A 22699-nucleotide genomic window follows, 5' to 3' on the forward strand; every position below is an offset into this window, starting at 1 on the left:
ACTTTGACGTTTCATTATAATTCTAAACGGTGTCTTCTGTTCAAATAATATCAATGCAAATAATATCACAAATACAGCTTAATACTAAATACATACTTAATTATCACATTTTATACTATAGCACATTTTTCCCTAATTATATTCATCGATGTTAATATAATAAATTAACTAACGCTTCGCACGCGGTCCAGCGGTGTCAGCATGGTTGCATTTTTATTACCTGTCACTATGCCTGTCACTTTTGCACTTACATACTTGTTAGAACGTGACAGGCATGGTGACAGGCGATAAAAATGCTACCGTGCTAAGCCCGCTGGTTCGGGCCGAGGCGTCCGACACTTCGTTTTCTATAGAAATGATCACGTGATCACGGATCACCCGTCATAGAAAACGAAGTATGCCTCGAGTGCCTCGACTAGGACCTGGACTGTTCTGGCGTGAGTCATCCTTAATGTTTTGAATACACTTTACTTTTTACGTACTGTCTGCGCGCGAATTCCGTGCACGGCTGAGGAATGTTAGGAATGTTGGGCGTCATGACAGAGTCATTTTGTACGTACGGGCGCGGCACACACCCCCCACTTCCTCGACCTCCGAATGCACGGAATTGGCTCGCGGACAGTAAATACATCAATATTATAATAAGCACCGATGATTACCATAAAAGGAGACTGTGATGATACAATTCTCACTATATTGTCATGTTTATGTCTTATAGTACAAAGTAGAGTAAAACACATATTGCCTGTCAATGTCAACCAAAGTTTTTAACATGAAAAAGGCCAGGTTTAATCTCCATATAGCTCTTTCTCTTATCCCTCTTGATGATTATGCTAAAGGACCAATTTTTTATCGATTGTTGATTTTTTTCCGTCAGATTATGATAAAATTTTGTACCTAAGTTCCTCAGTCTGAGCCGAATCGAAATCCCAACAAAAAAAATCATACGTTTTCGTAACTCAGGGAAAGATTTTTTTACAACATACGGTAAAATTGTCCTGATATTGTTCAAAATAGGGAACTAAATTTTATCGAAATCTGACGAAGAAAAACCGACAACCGAATAAAAATCGGCCCAAATATTTTGAGGAAGGCCAGCTGAGCAATAGGTAGGTTTTACTTTAACATCGAACACAGAAGTAACTTTATCGCAGATAAAGCGTACAAAAAAAAACGAATTCTACAAGTTGAATACAAAAATACCTATTTGTATTCTCTTGTATTTTTGTATTGTTTTGTTATTTCTGAGTTCGACATAGCAAGTTTTAAAAGCTACAACTTTTTACCCGAATATGCGAGTTATTTACATAAACCCGACGTTTGAGCATAACAAAAATGGGTCATTCTAAAAAAATATTTCTACGGTCTATGGTATATTTTTCAATATAGCTGGGATTTTATCGCCCGTTCCAATCATAGCACATTTATAATTGATATACATTATCTGTGCACACCGGATGCGTGTACGTGCACGTGTGCGTTGTAATATACAGATCCTTATGAGAGGCGGCACACCGCATGCGTGACGTGTGCGTGCACGGTTTCAACATTTTCGCACACAAGCAGCCGGTGTGCTCTGGCCTTAATGGTCTCTGCACCCGCGACGCTTTACAATAAGCTGATTCATTCATAGCTATTAAAGGCTCGATACTGCTTGCCGCAATAAAAAACGGGCATCAGACGTAGCGTCCATATTAAACAAATGAAAACATATGCGAGTGACCACATTACACGCTGCTCAAATATCTTGGTCTCTCGACGCAACGTTGCACGTGCCGCTAGTTCGCCGCTGAAGCCGTACACTAACCCGCTTATTCAAAATCTTCGTTCAATTTTGTCCCTTTCTAACAAACGTAAATGTCAAAATGACAGTTAAGGACAAATGTTTAAGAATGACCCCATAAGTCTTGACGCTTGACGCTTGCTCACTCTTCATTGAGGCCGTACACTTATTTTATGTTGTGGTTGGCTGTTACTGATTCGTTTGCGTCTTCCGTAGTAATTTTCCAGCCACAGTTAGTGATGGTTCTTCCTTCGGCATTTCTTCATTCCCTGAAAATACAAAGACAAGTTAGATTATATTGTATTCAGTAGTTCGACATAGTTTTATTTAAAGTTAATTCAACACGATATAAAATTTCCAGCAAACTAATTGCCGCAGCGAACGTGTTGTCATCTCAAGTAAAGAACGCAAAGATATTCGTGTGTTAATCATTGAGTTATTATCACTAGAGAGAATAGAGTGTATAGAGGGTTATTGTCTTTGTAGTCGCAGTAAATCTACTGCCATCTTTCGACACAGGATTAAAACTAAAAATGAACATACATACATACATATAATCACGCCTATTTCGCGGAGGGGTAGGCAAAGACCACGGATTTCCACTTGCTACGACCCTGACATACCTCTTTCGCTTCCTTCACTTTCATAACATTCCTCATACACGCTCGCCGGTTTAGGGTGCTCTTGACCTAGCCTTTCTTTAGAATTTCTCCGATCTGATCAGAGAAAGTCCGCCAAGGTGGTCGACCTTCCAACTCCCGTTTCTACTTCTACCTCTCCCTTATAATTCTTTTTGTTAGCCTTCTTTCTCTCATTCTTTCCACGTGTCCAAACCATCTCAACATACCTTTCTTAATTTTTGTCACTACATCTTCGTTCAGTCCATACTTTTCCCTTATCACACTGTTCCTAATTCTATCTTGTAATCTCACACCACACACACTTCCCAACGCTCTTATTTCCACTGCATTCACTTGCTCGCAACTTTCGCTACCATACATGAGTTGAGTTGAGTACACCAACACCCCTCTATGAACAGCCAACCGTGCTTTTTGCGACACCTTTTGGCTGCTTAAAAAACACGCCATTTCCAGCATTCACTCTCCTTTCAATGTCTTTATCATGCTTACCGTCCCTTGTGAACAAGGTTCCCAGATACTCAAACTTTTTCACTTGTTGTTGTGTTGTTGTTGTGTTGTTGTTTTGTTGTTGTTGTTGTGTTATTTCACTAAAAATGAAAATGATTAAAAATATAACATTTAAAACTTTCGCGTTCTGAACACATATTAAATCACATTTACAATCGGGTCTATCTCGAATTTATTTTGTTACCTTTATTTACGTCACGTTTAACGTCGGTAAATAAAGGTAACAAAATAAATTCGCAAGACCCGATTGTAAATGTGATTTAATAAATGATTAAAAATATCTACGAATTTATATACATATATCGAAAATTGTTTTTTTTTATGATTTTTGAACGCCCACCCACCCATGACCCGCTTTGACCCATGTTCTTTCATTGATATGTTTTTAAATTATTAAATATCAAACGGTGTCGCCATCTACCCAATTGTAGGTCAAAGGTGTGACGCCATCTATTCGAGCATAAATTTTTCTTGATTTTCGAGGCACGTTTTTTCCTTAGACTTTACTTATCTTATACGGAGTTACATACTTTGTTATTACTATAAAGAAGCCATACCAAACAATGAAATTGTTGCAAACGCAACCTGTAGCACGCGACCAATACGTCGTAAACACCGTATAGTTCATGGCGCTTACGCGTTTAAGTCGCGAGATTCACGCTCCGCTTCTATAGTTTGATGCCGAAACGGCAGCAACTCATGGCGCCAAATACTAGTTCTCCGTGCCGGTTCTACACGGTGCCCATGAGGATAGGGAAAAAATTGAACCACGCATTCCTGGGGTCATATTATAGACCAAGGTCGAATTATGCTTTTTTAATCTTTTTTAATTTTCATATATAATATCTACATAACGTTTGCTTCTCTAGTATAAAAGTGCCTTAGGGCGAGTTGACAGAAAATATTCAAATATTCTGACGGTTAATACGTCAACAAGGTGATTTATACTCATGGAGACTATATAAAGGAGCCAAATCTCTATGTATGAAAAGTGTCCATCAAAAAACAGTAATTAGGCGGCGCCACCATACACCGAAATACTACCAAAAACAACCTGCGTAAGTTGGTCGGGTTATTTGTTGCCTTATATGGTTCATGTTATACTCATGTCCCAGAGCCTAACTAGCGCCACCGGAAAGATTAGGAACTATTATTTAAAGCTGAAAGCGGTCACTTTTGCAACAATTCTGCCATAAGAGATTGGCATCCTTTCTATACCATCCATATTTATACTGGTGATACACAAAAATGGATATTTTGCAAAAATAAAGCCGAATCCAGCAAACATTATATGACATTTTTGACTTTAAATATAGTCAGGAATACGCTGTTTAAATTTTTCCCTTTCCTCACCGTGTATAGTAATAATAGTTCAATGGTATAACTTTTACCAACTTCGACACGGGACTTGTTTTTCTTTGTTCTTACATACTCGTTACCTACTTGGAACTTTGTAAGAATCATCATTTCATATTTACTTATCGCTTTTTTTTAAATGAAAACATCGTGAGAAAACCGAACTAATCCCAATAAGGCCTTGTTTCCTGGGTTATAAAATCAGATGTGGCAATTGTTCTCATGAAAATTAACGCGAATGCGCGTACCTGCAATTTGGTTTGTATTTTTATAATATTTATGCGTAATTTTTAAGATTAGTTTATCAAAGCGGACCCCAGGCTTAGAGTGTTTTCACATTGCCCGATCCGATATCGGATGTCGGAAGAAAGTAAAATGTAAGATATATATGTTTTTCTGTATTTATTTATGCATTTAATAAATCATTACTAAAAAACCGGCCAAGTGCGAGTCGGACTCGCACACGAAGGGTTCCGTACCATTACGGAAAAAAACAGCAAAAAAAATCACGTTTGTTGTTTGGGAGCCCCATTTAAATAATTATATTATTCTGTTTTTAGTATTTTTTGTTATAGCGGCAACAGAAATACATCATCTGTGAAAATTTCAACTATCTAGCTATCACGGTTCATGAGATACAGCCTGGTGACAGACAGACAGACAGACAGATAGACAGATAGACAGACAGACGGACAAACGGACAGACGGACAGCGGAGTCTTAGTAATAGGGTCCCGTTTTTACCCTTTGGGTACGGAACCCTAAAAACGATAAATAACGCCAAAAAGGCGGACTTAATGCCAATGGCACTCTCCTGCAGCTGTTTTTGTAATAGGTGCCTTTCGACATCCAATATTGGAAAGGCGCTTCCGATAAATTCAGCTATGTCGGAGCCCCCCGTCGGATCGATATATTTTTTTTTTTATTATTAATTCAAAAAATTTACACAGCATTACAGCAAATAATACACTGAGAAATTTATAATATAGAAAGTATTTGTATAATATTTGTTTGTGTGCGTATGTGTATTAGGCATAATGCTTGTTGTAGTAAGCGTGGCCGCTAAAGACAGCGCCCGGACGCGCCCCCGCGGCCTGACTACGCGGATGTCGGATCCAACATCCGATATCGGATCGGAAAATGTGAAAACGCTCTTACGCAACCGGGTAAAGTAAGAGGTGTACCCCACCTTCCAAAGTAGACATAGTCGTAACACCACTTTCTGGCGTTCAGGTCCGCCGAGCAGCAGGTCTTGTAGGCGTCCTTCACTTTGGTTAGCTTGGCGCAGCGCTGGCATAAATCCACTAGCTCGTCCTGAGGACAAACAAATTTTTAAACTCACGATTTTTACTCATTATTATTCACAACGACGGGACTTAATCGCTTAAAATAAGTTTTAAATTCACCTCCGACGTTTCGAGGACGGCGTTGTCCCCGTGGTCTCGGAGAAGACTGGCTCAAGTTCAAACGTTCAAGTTAATAAACAAGACCAAGTGCGGGTAGTTCGAAAAACTCGCGCGCCTAGAAGATGTTGATGTCAACTTGAGCCAGTCTTCTCCGAGACCACGGGGACAACGGCGTCCTCGAAACGTCGGAGGTGAATTTAAAACTTATTTTACGCGATTAAGTCCCGTCGTTGTGAATAATAATAAACAAATTTTTGTTATAGATACTTTTGACGCGTAGTCTGATCCGTTACTTTTAATGCCTACCGTACAAAAAAAATTAAAAATACTTAATAAAATAATTTGATTTGTTCCCAAATTTGTGTAGCTATGCTAGCACCAAGCTATCTCGCTATATCGTAATTCCGTAAGGAATCCGTATAGGTGGTGCAAGCGCGTACTGCTCGCCCTTAGAGTTGATTGGATTGATAAAGACGCCGGTTTGAATCCGGCCTTCACCACTGGAGGGCTTCGTCACTTTTTTAGGGTTCCGTACCCAAAGGGTAAAAACGGGACCCTATTACTAAGACTCCGCTGTCCGTCTGTCCGTCTGTCACCAGGCATCTCATGAACCGTGATAGCTAGACAGTTGAAATTTTCACAGATGGTGTATTTCTGTTGCCGCTATAACAACAAATACTAAAAACAGAATAAAATGAATATTTAAGGGGGGCTCCCATACAACAAACGTGATTTTTTTGCCGTTTTTTGCGTAATGGTACGGAACCCTTCGTGCGCGATTCCGCCTCGCACTTAGCCGGTTTTCTTTAACATATGACATCTATTTCAATTTATATGTTAATATAATTTTCACTCAATTAACATTAAAAAATGCGAATACCAAAATGATTTTTTGTCATTTTCTTCGAAAAATAAACAAATCCCATACATCACAAAGGCTGTGACTTCAGGCAAACTATGCGTTCCTAGAATTAATAACTACTACGGGGATAGAACCCTTAGGAAAAGATTTCCATACTTACTTAATAGTTTGCCCGAAGCCATAAGATGTGAGAATAAGAAGTTTAAATTTAAATCTTGGTTAAAAATACACTACCTCAATATTTTGTAGTAATTGCACTACTATAATTAAGTTAAGTACATATGTAACTAGAGACTGATGACCCCACAGTCAAACTCTTTATTGAGTTTTGCGGGGCTATGATTATTATTATAGAATACTGTATTTTTTATTTAATAAATAATAATAATAATAAAATATGAATTAATTGAGGTAAAAGTAACAACTGCTGGTGTTATTGTAAAGAGCGGTCTACATAATAGCTTAGTACATAACAGATTATAATAACAATATCTATTCGTATAGTATGAATTATCTCAAATGATTTTTTCACCCAAACCCTACGACGTTAAACAAAATGCATTATTTCTTTTGTGCACCGCGGTGGCTACCTCATTTCTCATTAGTGAAAAGGATCACGCCCGTTTTAAAGGCAATTTTAGCGTGCTACACATAGGGCTCAAAATGTAACAGCTTTTTGCTATCTCCGAGTATTCTAATCTGTCGTCCTACATTACCCGAACGTGTTAACTCCGAATGCTGTTATCTGATTTTGAACCATAAAAGTAGAATGCTAAATTATCCTTTTAAACGGGCGTGATCCTTTTCACTGATGAGAAATGAGGTAGTCACCGCGGTGCACAAAAGAAATAATGCATTTTGTTTAACATCGTAGGGTTTGGGTGAAAAAATCATTTGAGATAATTCGTACTCATATCACTAAAGATAGATACATTTATTGATATCAAAACATTAAAATAGATTAAAACATAACACACTCAAATCCAAATAAAATAAACAAGGGTACTACGTAAACGAAATTAATAACTAGCTTAAATCTAAAATAGGCCCTTGGGGCATTGTACCAAGGATGCTGGCGGCATTTCCCCGCTGTATCGCAATATATTAAATAGATTAAATATCTCGAACTGAATATTATCGCAGTGAAAATTATGAGTCGATAACATTTTTAGGTCACAACTGTCACTAATTAGGTATATTTTGCGCGCTTCGTATTTACCTTCCCAGATAAATACATAAAGGCCTAGAGAACAGAACATTATTACATTAATAAATTACAAATAAATAACAAACAGTGCCAAATGAAAAATGCCTAAAGTTCAAAAAAAAAGTATAATACGAAATTTTATAACTAGCAATATAATATATAACCTCTTTTCTGTGTATGATAAGAATCCTAACCGAATTAATTGTCATTGTTTTTGCATTTTTTCGATAACGTGTTTTTCGTGAATGTGTGTGGCGGTCAAAAATCGTGGGTGCAACGTCGGTTGTACTGTAGGGTCTGTAGGTATAGATAGTTCTGGGTGGAGGTGGCCATTGGGAGAGCGAAATAAAGCATGGCAACCTGCGCTCCTGGTCTCCGAGTGGCCACGTCTAACCAAATACCTAGCTTTTAGTTTTTACCTAGATATATTTTTTAGTTGTACTATTATTAATTAATTTATTACTTAACATAGTCTTAGGTTTTTTTTTATACTAACACCGTTATGGATCAATGCAGATCTGAAATAAACGATTTTTATTTTATTTTATTTTATTTTAATTTATAGAGCAGAAAAAATCGTTCTGATAAAAATGCAAATGGCAACAATCATTATCGGTGTAACAAATCTAAATACAAATAAACCAATTGAAGTAGGTACCGAAAGGTGGACCAAGGAGTAATTATCTTTTCAACACACTTGCTCAAAACGACGTTTTTATTCCACCGATTTTTGGCTCATAATCCTAGATATTAAACACGCGTGCTCTTTCAGTGTATTATTCCACTCGTGCTTTTTGATTATATTATTCGACTGAGTTAAGAAGCTAACTGATTGCTAATAATATGCATGCAAAGGGAGCCTTCTTTAATTGGTCGGACTGGCGGGCACGGGCGCCGCCCGCCGCGCCGCCCGCGGCCGGGGCGAGCGAGGGCCGGCCGGCAGTACGAGTATGACAGATGAAAGACACAATACTAACTGTTTTAACTATTAAAATTTGATTAATATGAGTTTCTTTTTTTCTCGCAAGTGTGTTGAAAAACGTCGTATGAAACGCGTGTGCATTGGTCATTACACACATCGGTTTTCTTATTGCGCGCTCGCTTACAGCTCGCGTGTAGTGTGTGTAATGGCCAACTTAGCACACTTGTATCATAATGTACTAATTGGCCACTTTTAGGCGTACAAGAATTAAATAATTGTACCAAATTTAAATATCCTGAAATGCAATAACCTAAAATCTTAGCAGCTAGCAATATAATCGTCGCCAATGGCAATAATAATCTGAGTAATAAATCTAAATATAAACAATTGAAGCCGAAAGGTAGACGACCAGAGTTACCAGGCTGGATATCAACTGGTATTTATTTAGTAAGGTCTTAAGGATATCAAGCGAAGATAAATGACAAATTTATGGCTCCAGAGGACAAAATATACAGTAACTTGTATTATTAATTACTTAGTTGCCCCTGTTATGTACACAATTACACACAATTACACCATATCGTTTAAAATCGGTATTAACCTGTTGTCTGTGCTGACCGCATTTTTAGTAATCTTTAAGGACTTTTGCTTAAAGTCCTTAAAGATTAGATTTATCAAAAATCGTGGGGTTACGAAAACCGAGGTTGAGTACAACCTCATTTTTAGTAATCTTTAAGGACTTTTGCTTGAACGATTTTTTCTTCCTATCTACTGATAGGAAGAAAAAATCGTTCAAGCAAAAGTCCTTAAAGATTACTAAAAATGCGGTCAGCACAGACAACAGGTTAATACCGATTTTAAACGATATGGTGTAATTGTGTGTAATTGTGTACATAACAGGGGCAACTAAGTAATTAATAATACAAGTTACTGTATATTTTGTCCTCTGGAGCCATAAATTTGTCATTTATCTTCGCTTGATATCCTTAAGACCTTACTAAATAAATACCAGTTGATATCCAGCCTGGTAACTCTGGTCGTCTACCTTTCGGCTTCAATTGTTTATATTTAGATTTATTACTCAGATTATTATTGCCATTGGCGACGATTATATTGCTAGCTGCTAAGATTTTAGGTTATTGCATTTCAGGATATTTAAATTTGGTACAATTATTTAATTCTTGTACGCCTAAAAGTGGCCAATTAGTACATTATGATACAAGTGTGCTAAGTTGGCCATTACACACACTACACGCGAGCTGTAAGCGAGCGCGCAATAAGAAAACCGATGTGTGTAATGACCAATGCACACGCGTTTCATACGACGTTTTTCAACACACTTGCGAGAAAAAAAGAAACTTTCATATTAATCAAATTTTAATAGTTAAAACAGTTAGTATTGTGTGTTTCATCTGTCCTACTCGTACTGCCGGCCGGCCCTCGCTCGCCCCGGCCGCGGGCCGCGCGCAGCTCAGGCCGCCAGTCCGCCCAATTAAAGAAGGCTCCCTTTGCATGCATATTATTAGCAATCAGTTAGCTTCTTAACTCAGTCGAATAATATAATCAAAAAGCACGAGTGGAATAATACACTGAAAGAGCACGCGTGTTTAATATCTAGGATTATGAGCCAAAAATCGGTGGAATAAAAACGTCGTTTTGAGCAAGTGTGTTGAAAAGATAATTACTCCTTGGTCCACCTTTCGGTACCTACTTCAATTGGTTTATTTGTATTTAGATTTGTTACACCGATAATAATTGTTGCCATTTGCATTTTTATCAGAACGATTTTTTCTGCTCTATAAATAAAAATAAAATAAAATAAAATGGTGTTAGTATAAAAAAAACCTAAAGACTATGTTAAGTACTAAATTAATTAATAATAGTACAACTAAAAAAAATATCTAGGTAAAAACTAAAAGCTAGGTATTTGGTTAGACGTGGCCACTCGGAGACCAGGAGCGCAGGTTGCCATGCTTTATTTCGCTCTCCCAATGGCCACCTCCACTCAAAACTATCTATACCTACAGACCCTACAGTACAACCGACGTTGCACCCAAGATTTTTGACCGCCACACACATTCACGAAAAACACGTTATCGAAAAAATGCAAAAACAATGACAATTAATTCGGTTAGGATTCTTATCATACACAGAAAAGAGGTTATATATTATATTGCTAGTTATAAAATTTCGTATTATACTTTTTTTTGAACTTTAGGCATTTTTCATTTGGCACTGTTTGTTATTTATTTGTAATTTATTAATGTTTATCTACAAATTTGGTATATTATTTCTATAATTTATAATTTTAATTGTATATTTGAAAATTGGGGTAAAATACAATACAAAAGGTATTAATAATAAATAACAATAATTAAAACTAATAATAAACTAAAATAACAATAATTAAAACTAATAATAAACTAAACTAATATGCGCCTTATTATTTATTAATGTAATAATGTTCTATTCTCAAGGCTTTTATGTATTTATCTGGGAAGGTAAATACGAAGCGCGCAAAATATACCTAATTAGTGACAGTTGTGACCTAAAAATGTTATCGACTCTATAATTTTCACTGCGATAATATTCAGTCGAGATATTTAATCTATTTTAATGTTTTGATATTAACAAATATATCTATCTTTAGTGATATGAGTACGAATTATCTCAAATGATTTTTTCACCCAAACCCTACGATGTTAAACAAAATGCATTATTTCTTTTGTTTTCTTATTGCGCGCTCGCTTACAGCTCGCGTGTAGTGTGTGTAATGGCCAACTTAGCACACTTGTATCATAATGTACTATTTGGCCACTTTTATGCATACAAGAATTAAAGAATTGTACCAAATTTAAATATCCTGAAATGCAATAACCTAAAATCTTAGCAGCTAGCAATATAGTCGTCGCCAATGGCAATAATAATCTGAGTAATAAATCTAAATATAAACAATTGAAGCCGAAAGGTAGACGACCAGAGTTACCAGGCTGGATATCAACTGGTATTTATTTAGTAAGGTCTTAAGGATATCAAGCGAAGATAAATGACAAATTTATGGCTCCAGAGGACAAAATATACAGTAACTTGTATTTTTTTTTTTTTTTTTTTATGTGATGTTCAGCAAACGAGCAGACGAGCCGCCTGATGGGAAGCAGTCATCGTCGCCCATGGACGTAAGCAACATCACAGGAGCCACTTAAGCATTGCCGACCCTTGAGAACCCTAAATACCCGCTTCTTGAAGAATCCCATGTCGTAGCACAAAGGAAATACCTCAGGAGGCAACTCATTCCACATTCTGCACGTTCTGGGAAGAAACGAGCGGGATGCCCGCTTATTCATGGTGTGCCATGTGTCTAAGAAGTGAGGATGAGCTTTGCTCCTTTGGCGGGAGGTGCGGTGATAGAAACGAGACGATGGCACCAGATCAAAAAGTTCTTCGGAACATTCCCCATTGTACATTGTATTATTAATTACTTAGTTGCCCCTGTTATGTACACAATTACACACAATTACACCACATCGTTTAAAATCGGTATTAACCTGTTGTCTGTGCTGACCGCATTTTTAGTAATCTTTAAGGACTTTTGCTTGAACGATTTTTTCTTCCTATCAGTAGATAGGAAGAAAAAATCGTTCAAGCAAAAGTCCTTAAAGATTAGATTTATCAAAAATCGTGGGGTTACGAAAACCGAGGTTGTACTCAACCTCGGTTTTCGTAACCCCACGATTTTCGTAAAGTAGTACCAATTTTTTTTATGCATAAGTTTACATCTAAAATCAATAAATAAAATAGATTATTTACAGTGAGATGAATTAACAGTTCTTAACTATATTATTATACTTATACAGTAGGTAGCTACACATTTTTTTACAGTGCACTCGGTTTGAGTAGCTGGTCTAAAATGTGATAAAATAAAAAACCGGCCAAGTGCGAGTCGGACTCGCGCACGAAGGGTTCCGTACCATTACGGAAAAAAACAGCAAAAAAAAATCACGTTTGTTGTATGGGAGCCCCATTTAAATATTTATATTATTCTGTTTTTAGTATTTGTTGTCATAGCGGCACCAGAAATCCATCATCTGTGAAAATTTCAACTGTCTAGCTATCACGGTTCATGAGAACAGCCTGGTGACAGACAGACAGACGGACAGCGGAGTCTTAGTAATAGGGTCCCGTTTTTACCCTTTGGGTACGGAACCCTAAAAACGATAGTTTATCACATCTATACCTAACCTACCGCGTGATTGTGACGTAATGTTTCTAATATAAATAATCTTTATCACGGCATAGATAAGTACCGTTTGTTATTTGACATAATTATTATATATTTGTTGAATGCTTCCGGAATCAACTGTTAAATAATCGTGAAAAAACAGCATGGTATATCCGAATTTAAACTGTCGTGAGACATACTAACATTAAATAATTTCACGGTTTAGACTCACATGTTACGCGTGTGTGTGTGTGTGTGTGTGTGTGTGTGTGTGTTGTTTGTTGTTGTTGATGTGTGTTGTTGTTCGTACGCAATACACGGTCGTCGTGAACGCTGCTCGCATTATTAGTGCTCGAGAAAGGAGACCTAAGCTCTCCGAAACATGTTGCGCTAGTGACTAAAACAAGTGAGTCTAAACCTTTTGCCGATTTGTTTTGAGTTTTTTGCCGGTCCCATATTGGGATACCCACCTACAATTTAGGAGGGATTTAAATTTTCTCGAGTCACTGCCGTCACAGGTGTAGGGTTAGAGCCGGCGTAACTTTAATTGACGTTTGACTACTTGTAAAAAAAATTTTTTTGGGTGCGAATTTAATTTTAAAGATGATATTCTGATGGTAATTGCAGCTGCATTCCTGTTGCAACGTTACGCTCTCACTGTCAACTTCGTTGATGAAATGGGTGACAGATCGAACTTTCTAATCGCGGCAGTAATGCGGCAACGCATGTCATTCGTTTTTACAGCACCCGCATCATCGCTACGCGATTATTTCGCAATGCAGCTGCCATGGACTCCCAACTCAACTATAATATTCATTTAGATACGCTGAGGTCAACCATAAAAACATTGACCAATCACGTGCCGCCGCGCTCCCATGGAAAAGACTATACGGGCAACAATAGTCGCGCGTTGATGTCTTTTGTATTACATTTTAGTAGTGCCAATTTTCATTAGTTATTTAGGTTTCATAGGATAAAAGTATTATTTTAGATGACTCGTAGAAAAAGTATTGTATACAATAGTCATATAATCAAGCTTTTCAATCTCGTACCTCACTTAGGCAACTCAGCAAGCTTCATTGCCTAAACACGGTACTCGACTTAAAAGCTCTCTATTACGATTGTATAAAATGTTATTACGGTGACGTTCGGATGGCAACTGGCGCTGCGTTACTGTTCTGACATTCCTGCGGCGGCGTTCATGCCGCCGCTGTATCTGTCAAAGATATAAGTGCACTTACGTCTGTTTTACACTGAGCGGACTCGGAGAAGATGCCAGTGGCCTGGTTTCCAGGGGGTCGCGCATTCGAATCCCGGACCAGCGTCGCAAGACACATGCATAGGAGCAGCAACGCTATTGAGTGTTTCTGAAAAAGAAAAGATTATTTAATAATAAATAAATAATAATTTATTATTAATCAATTATTAAAGGACGTTATTAGTATTACACAAATTGACTAAGTCCCACGGTAAGCTCAATAAGGCTTGTGTTGTGGGTAATTAGACAACGATATATATAATATATAAATATGTACTTAAATTCATAGAAAACACCCAAAAAATATTCGTGCTCATCACACAAATAAATGCTCTTACCAGGATTTGAACCTGGGACCATCGGCTTCATAGGCAGGGTCACATTAGGCCAAACAGGTCTTAAATAGTAGATTGTGTTACAAGGGAGCAAAATGACATATTTACGGCGAGGGCGTACATTGAATCCTAAAGGGATTCTAAAGTAGAATCCTGAGCGTAGTGAGTGATTCAAGTGTCTTACGCCCAAGATGGAAATAATTTTGCTACCATGTGACACATACTGCTTTTCACATCACCTATGAGGTAATTATGATGTTTAAAAATATTATATAAGCTAAATAAATAATGTGCAAAAAAATGCAAAAATAGTGTCCTAGAACAGAAAAGTGTTACTTTGATCCCTCCTAGCAGGTAAGAAAAGTGCCACTTTGATCCCTCCTAGCAGGGACAAAAAACTCCTTTTTCGAATTGGTGATGTGAAAAGATAATTAATTAATTAGCAGATTATTTCGATATGATTAATTTCGTTCGGTTTGAAGGCTACACGCACGCCTTTCCCGGCTATCGCTATCGCTTTCGCATTGATTTGATAACTAACATGCCGTTGTATAATTTTGCAATATGATTTTGTTATTGTACGGCCTTGAAACGACTCACAGAGATGCCTGGGATTAGTTGTCAAGCGGACCCCAGGCAAGGAAGAAGTCTTAGATTATAACTTGCGGTGTACTTTGTATTATTCTCACGCACGACACGACTTTTACTTCATTTCGCATGCACCAATGAGCGTGTGCGATAATCAAGGCTGTATCAAAACCAGTACAAAACAATAACAAATTGTTAAATCTTAATCGGGCTCCGTCTTGGTACGACCTTGAGACGTGTCATTAGGTATAAGGGCTAATATTATTTATCAGTTTAAATATTTGCCCTTTTTAAGGGGTCCTTAAATTATGAAAAAGAGTCGAAATATATACAGACCAAGCTTCCAATACATTTTTGACTTTGAAAAACGGGCCACGTGACTGACACTTTTTTATTGTTGTATTTATTACGGTAAACAAAGAGCCACTACAAATAATACTTACTGTACTACTATAGTGTCAATCGAATTTAATAATACTATAGTGTCATCTGTCTTCTGTGATGTGATGTGTGTGTGTGTGTGTGAGATGTGATGTGTGTGTGTGTGTGTGTGTGTGTGTGTGTGTGTGTGTGTGTGTGTGTGTGTGTGTCTTATCTGGGGGTTCGACATAATTATTGAAAGTCGTAATGTAATGATTGTCTGATTATCATTAGTCATAATTCAGATTTTTTCTGAATTGTGATTTTTGGATTTTATCCTGTAGATAGGTTAGGTTTGGTTTGTTTTATAGCAATCCTGAAAAGTTACGCGTTTCTGAGAAAAACCAAATTATGACTAACGAAAATTCGGACATTATGACTTAAAACTTTATGAGAAACAATAGAGACCCGTCTTATCTGTCATATACGTACAAAAATAAAAATTCAGCCCTTCGGGTACGGAACAACAAAAAAACAAGCTTATAATAGGCTGACTATATTTTATTTTTAATTTTTTTTCTAATCTGTCCAGCTCTACTGAGGTTTGGATCCATGATTTTTGATCACTACAGATATATGAAAGGTTAATAGGTAGTTGCGAGGCTCCAATATAATTTTCTCTGTTATACATTTAATTTTCAGATATCCCCTCTAACCACTGCGACCAAGACCATTCGTGATCTCGAATCACATGACAACATGAAACCGGGTCAATCCGTCTGTCTAATTATAAGTAATTATTTATTCAATAAGCGTAGTTCTTGATATGATATATTTTATTGATATAGATGATAATCTCAGGAATTAGGACACAATGTTATTGATGTTAAAGGTCGCATGCCAATCAATCAATATTGATGTAAACGCATAGATTTAACCAGGTTAATCTATTGAAAGAGCAAATAGAACTATCGTTGAATAAAAGGGAGCGGTTTAGATTATAAAAGTTTGATAATAACAAACCCGCCGCGCCACCAAAATGCTCATTTTAAAACGATCATCATTCGCTTGCCCTTGTCCCATTCACTTGGGGTCGGCGCAGCATGTCTTTTTCTTCCATACATCTCTGTCACGCGTCATCTCATCATTCACTTGCGTTAGTTTCATATCATCTTTCACACAGTCCATCCACCTTTTCCTCGGTTTTCCTCTCCTCGTACTTCCCTCCACATTCATACTTAATACCTTTCTCGTCACATGACTTTCATTTTAAAAGTAACTCGTAAATGATTTTTTATTAAAAGTTCAAATATACTTTATGCATGTAGGCACAACAACAACAAGCACTTACGAGTATGAATAGTAAGTAGGCATTACATATAATTATATTATCTGAAGCTAATTATCAGAGCAATTTCTCGATGTAAATATAATTCGTAATAGTATTGAATTATTATACAGATCAAATTTAATACTAAGAAGTTTACGAAAAGATCGTCAAACAAAAAAAAAATTGTTTAAAAAATACTAGTCTAGAATGTTTAGAATGTGTAGAATATTTATAAGATACGTGATTTTTTATCTGTTTTATTATGTTTTTACCCACGTTTCGTTTTTTTTTTTGTCTTTCTGTCTGGTATTAGGGTCTCCCCAGATATATCGACGCGGAATCGGCATAACCCGATAGGAAAAACCTTTACGTCTGCGCAATAAGAGCAAAAAACGCGTCGGCAGGCGTCGGCCGATGCGTGCCGAGCCGAACGACGACTTTTTCGCTCTAATTGCGCAGAGAAAAAGCTTTTCCTATAGGCTTTTGCCGATTCCGCGTCGATATATCTGGGGAGACCCTTAGTTTTCATTGCTAAACATTGATAAATAAAATAGGTCAAGTAGAAATTTTGTATGTTAAACTACTCGCTCTTATTTCTTTGTATTACAATTTCTAGCAACGAAACTGTTATACTCTGTTACTTGAACTTCATATTATTACAGAATCTCGTTTTAAAATGAAAGCTAATTCAATTTTATGGTGGCGGATAGGTTCGTGTAACTTCAACGGCACACTACACCGCTGCTCGAAATAAGCTGACATAGTAAACGAAGTGACATGACTATCGCCAGCAAAAACCGTCTCGTGTGATGCGGAAGGGTCCTGGTTTTTCCCCAGGCTACCATCCCCCCTACACAGTCCTACCGCTCTAATTGCCACCCCTGCAATAGAGCCCAAGTCAGGTTCAAAAAAAAAAAAAAAAAAAAAAAAAAAAAAAAAAAAAAAAAAAAAAAAAAAAAAAAAAAAAAAAAAAAAAAAAAAAAAAAAAAAGACTATCGCCGATTCTGTTATATCAATTTGATATGCTTTTTAACTTGTTTTGATACGTAGCACGTGAGCACCGCAGATTATTTGTGCTAACGAAATACCATCAGAACCCAATTTCATTCGATAGCGTGACAGACGTAAGCGTTTGCGTTAAGTCTAATTTTGTATGGGAATTTTAAAGAGCGACTGACCTTCCAACCCGAAGCGGTTGGTCACTTTCTTTTGTGTATGATACCTATTTCAGTTTATAGCTAGTGATATAGCTGAGGGATCTGATGAGCAGTTTTAAACAGAAGTACTATAATGAGGGCTAACGCGTATGAATTCGCCGCTAGGGGCGCTAGTGTAGACTGTAGATGGTGGTCTTTTCCAGTTCGAGATGTCAAATGTCACTTGTCACTTCAATGACTGACAGCTGTTCTTTAGTCTTTTGGACCACCATCAACAGAGGCGCCAACTGGTGAGCAAAAAAACGATAGCCCTCATTATTATCTTTCTCTTAATTCTAAAAGGGGGCGTAATAACCATGGTTAAGACTACAAACCTTTCTGATCATAAATTATTCAGGTAAATTTATAGGTATTGGATAGTAAGTTCATATTTAAGATAAACTTCCTATTTATACACCGATACATTGCGTAAGTTGTTTACAAGAACGCAATAAACAAGTTTACTCCAACACCTTTCTAATTGGCTTTCTCCGTCTATTTATAATAGCAATTAGTGAGATTTAATTAATGTCATTATCGGGTCTAGCGCGATTAAATTTCACTGCTTTTTTCCAACGTTTAATTATGTGTCCGAATCGTCGACGATCCCAAACTCACAAGCGGTATCGAACCTTTAAGTCTAAGGAGAGACTTCGCCTCCTTGTGTGTGTTCTACCGCTTGTACAATGGGCTGTGCTCTGAAAAATTGTTTGACATGATGCCAACGGCCGCTTTCTATCACCGCACCGCTCGCCATCGGCAGGGTGTTCATCCTCACACCCTAGCACCTAAATGGTCGCGTACTGTGCGGTTTAAGAGGAATTTCCTCCCGCGTACGCTTCGGCTGTGGAATGAGCTCCCTGCCGAGGTTTTCCCGAGGGGCTACAGTATGGGGTTCTTCAAAAAAGGAGTGTACAGGTTTTTAAAGGGTCGGCAACGCGCGTGTAATATCTCTGGTGTTGCAGGCGTTCATAGGCTACGGTAACTGCTTACCATCAGGCGGGCCGTATGCTTGATTGCCACCGACGTGGTATAAAAAAAAAAAATGTGTAAAAAACGCGAGCTTAGCCGCTTGGATTGACTACAAGAAGGCATATGATTCGGTGCCTCATTCATGGATGGGGAGGGTCTTCTTCTTCGTCGTCGTTCCCATCGTGACCAACAACTATATCCCACCATTTAACGCGATCAAGGGCTGCCCTCTGCATGGAACCACATGCTTGTTTAATGGAATCCGACCATCTTGTAGGGGCTGTTCCTCTAGCGCGCTTGCCTTCAACTTGCCCCAGTATGATGTCACGTTCGAGGCTGTGGTGTGGCGATCGCATTATGTGCTCAAAGAATTTGAGAGCCCTCTCCTGGCAGATTGTTGAGAGTCGTTTGGTGATTTTTAGTTCTCTCAGAATGGACTCATTTGTTCTCATTGCGGTCCATGGGATTCTTAGCATCTTTCTCCAACAAGGGTCTTAAAGCTGTATAAAGTTGATACAGCTTTGAGAGCCTTCCTAAGCGCGGACCAAGTCCGCAAGTGGACCACAGTCCTTCGTCAACCAGGAGGCGGGGATGACCGCCCTGGCCCGCAGAATTTTATAAGGATTGAGCTAGGAATCTTTGAGGGCGACAGTCTGAGTCTCCTGTAGTTCTGCCTAGCTCTGAATCTCCTCAGTACCCAGGACACCACCACACCAGGACACCAGGACACCACCACACCAGGACACCACCACACCACTAGTACCAGGACAGGAGGTACTACTCAGGATTTGGGACTAGGTTGCCGACATCGGAGAGAGGGTGAAATCATTTCTCACCTTCTGTACATGGATGACCTGAAATTATTTGCACCAAAAGACTTGTTGGAGCTACTAAAAGCGCTCCTTCAACGACCGTGTCTAATACCCTCGTCCTTAATATCCAACTGTGACATACCAAGGTATTTATAGGTTTCTGATTCAGAGATAGATCTGAAAGACATTGTCTCAGAAAGTTGTAAATTTGTTGAATTTATAAAAAACCCCGCTTTCCCCGCTGGACATGTATAACCGCATATTTATCGACACAAACTCCATGTTGATGGCACTATTGAAGACTTTGGTGGTGTTCAGTAGCTCCAACAAGTCTTGGCTATTTGGTCAATTTGGTGCAAATAATTTGAGGTCATCCATGTACACAATACAAAATACATAAACGCGTACAAAAACAATACAAACACATTATAAAAAACCTATTAAACCTATCGTATGTGAGTAGGGGCATTATCCAGGCGTTGAAGGCGCGCACTTTATTGCCTCTAATAAAGTGCGCGCCTTCAACGCCTGGGTAATGCCCTAACCTAATAACCTTTTAAAGTTTTGGTTAGAATTTGCCATTGCAAATATAGTCAAGTTTTCGTGTGAATTTTTTCGTGGCATACCCTTCATAAAAACGTGTAAAAATCCAATATACGAGTAGCATCTATAATTTGCGTTAGCTCCCTCTCAAGCCCGCACTTTATTTTACGTACCGTGCACGGATGCGTATGTTGCGCCAAATTTAATGTAGGTTTTGTCCTCATTTTCAAATATTTATTTTATGACGCCGTTATCATTTATCGTTAGATTTTGTTTAATTATGCCCATGTTTGAGTTTAGTTGGAATATGCGTGGAATTGACTTATTATATATATTATATATAAAATTAAGATTATTATATTATATAATGATACCCACCCAGGCCCAGACCCAGACCCAGACAGACCCAGGTAATGGATGTTGTAGTTACAAAGGTTGCTTTGCATTTTCCATGTCACTATAATTATGAGGTCACTGTAAATGTTGTAACAAATTTTTGAATTTTAAACATGTGCCAATTAAATATCACATTTTACTAAAGTGCTTAGTAGATGGCCCATTATGGAAATAGCTTATACTGAAGTTATTTCTTAAATTATTATTGGTACAACACACAATGTTATTAATCTTAAATGAAAATACAATTGCTATTATTTTTGTTGCAATTAACAGCTGCAATTATCTTTGCTTTTCTGAACGTTTTCATTTTCACGAGACGAAAGTCAAAATTCAAATAATTAAAGACTATATACATCAGTAAAGACATTCTACTAAAATTTATATTTATAATAATTGAGGTAAAACTTAGTAAAACAATGTATATTGCGTACAAACTTTTTTGTGAATGCTCAAAACCTACACTGAAAAAATAATTAACTGAATTGAACATTGAGTAATTCAAGAAAAAACTGAGCTAAGAAAAGAAGTATTAAAGAAATAAATTTTGCTCAATATCCTAAAACCGATTCTCTAACAGGGGTAACACACAGTTCGCAAGTGCCATTTTTGTAAAAGTAGTAACATTCTGGATATTTTGTTACTGTAATGTAAACATTTCTTTCATTATATCTTTAACGGGTCTCTATTGATTCCCATTAAGTTTTAAGTTTGTCCGCATTTTCGTTAGTCATTATTTGGTTTTTCTCAGAAACGTAACTTTTCAGGATTGCCATAAAACAAACCTAACCTAACCTATCTCTATAGATAGGTTATCCTATGATAACCTGCCGAAAATCCAAAAAAATAACCGTTTCAGAATTATGACTAATGATAAATCTGACAATCAATCATTATGACTTGCAATAATTATGTCAAACAAAGGCATCCGATCTTTAACACAATAATTATGCATCTTAAATTATCTCTGTTAAGAGATGTTAATCCGCACTTTATTTTAAACAGGAATCCAAACAATAAAGTTCAACAGCCGATCAGAAAACAAAATAAACTCACCAATACACAAAACACTAACGCCACCATTCTCACTAATTCTCACTATTTTTTTTCTTTTAAATGTCAATGGAACTTTTGCTAACCAATCTCCGGTTCGTCCAATCCCGCGTTTTAATACCGTTTGGCGGCTGTAATGTAAAGCTGGGGTATATACCGTGGAAGTGTTCCAACTGCCAACAATACGGTCCAATACAGATAAAAGCTGTGATTACGTGTGTGTGTTTCTTGTATAGAGGTCTTGTTACACTGGTTGGTCAGCTGGTTGTTATCGTACACCTATTCGGCGCATGCTTTTGTAGTGATAAAGATAAACTAGTAAGGTGCCGGGCGATTGTTTCGTGATGTAAGAATTGGGGTTTATTGAGATTTAGATCTTTGTATACCGGGATGTCTTTTTACATAATGAGCAAAGGGTGCATACCTTCACTGTCCAGGCCATCTGGCTGTGAAATTCGCATGTTGCGCAAGTATTTGTTTAACAACGACAGCCGCCACAGTCTCCTGGCCGTCGTGGGCCGTGGCTGCCAGATGGAACAGTAGCCCGATAAGGCACTGGTCCTCTCTGGGTAAGAGCGTGCGACTTTTAATCCGGAGGTCGCGGGTTCAAACCCCGGCTCGTACCAATGAGTTTTTCGCAACTTATATACGAAATATCATTTGATATTTACCAGTCGCTTTTCGGTAAAGGAAAACATCGTGAGGAAACCGGACTAATCCCAATAAGGTCTAGTTTTCTGGGTTGGAAGGTCAGATGGCCGTCGCTTTCGTAAAACTAGTGCCTACGCCAATTCTTGGGATTAGTTGCCAAGCGGACAAGGCTCCCATGAGCCGTGGCAAAATACCGGGATAACGCGAGGAAGATGATGACCTAAGATAGTTATTTAAGTTTATTTTTAAGATAACCGTAGTTTAAGTTTTTAATTGATGAGATGTACTAATAAAATATGGACC

General features: G+C 37.6%; 1 protein-coding gene across 1 annotated transcript; it reads right to left on the reverse strand.

The window, feature by feature from the left end:
* Window positions 1–1108: 1108 nt before the first annotated feature.
* LOC134751795 (uncharacterized) lies at window positions 1109–21870 on the reverse strand. Its single transcript, XM_063687285.1, has 4 exons — window positions 21749–21870; window positions 14144–14269; window positions 5476–5600; window positions 1109–2052 (listed from the first exon to the last, which is right to left on the reverse strand). Exons 1-4 carry the CDS (start codon window positions 21773–21775, stop codon window positions 2046–2048), a joined length of 285 nt encoding a protein of 94 aa, XP_063543355.1. The 5' UTR covers window positions 21776–21870; the 3' UTR covers window positions 1109–2045.
* Between the last annotated feature and the right edge of the window lie 829 nt (window positions 21871–22699).

Source organism: Cydia strobilella, chromosome 23 (genome assembly GCF_947568885.1).
Source record: "Cydia strobilella chromosome 23, ilCydStro3.1, whole genome shotgun sequence".
Taxonomy (NCBI): Eukaryota; Metazoa; Arthropoda; class Insecta; order Lepidoptera; family Tortricidae; genus Cydia; species Cydia strobilella.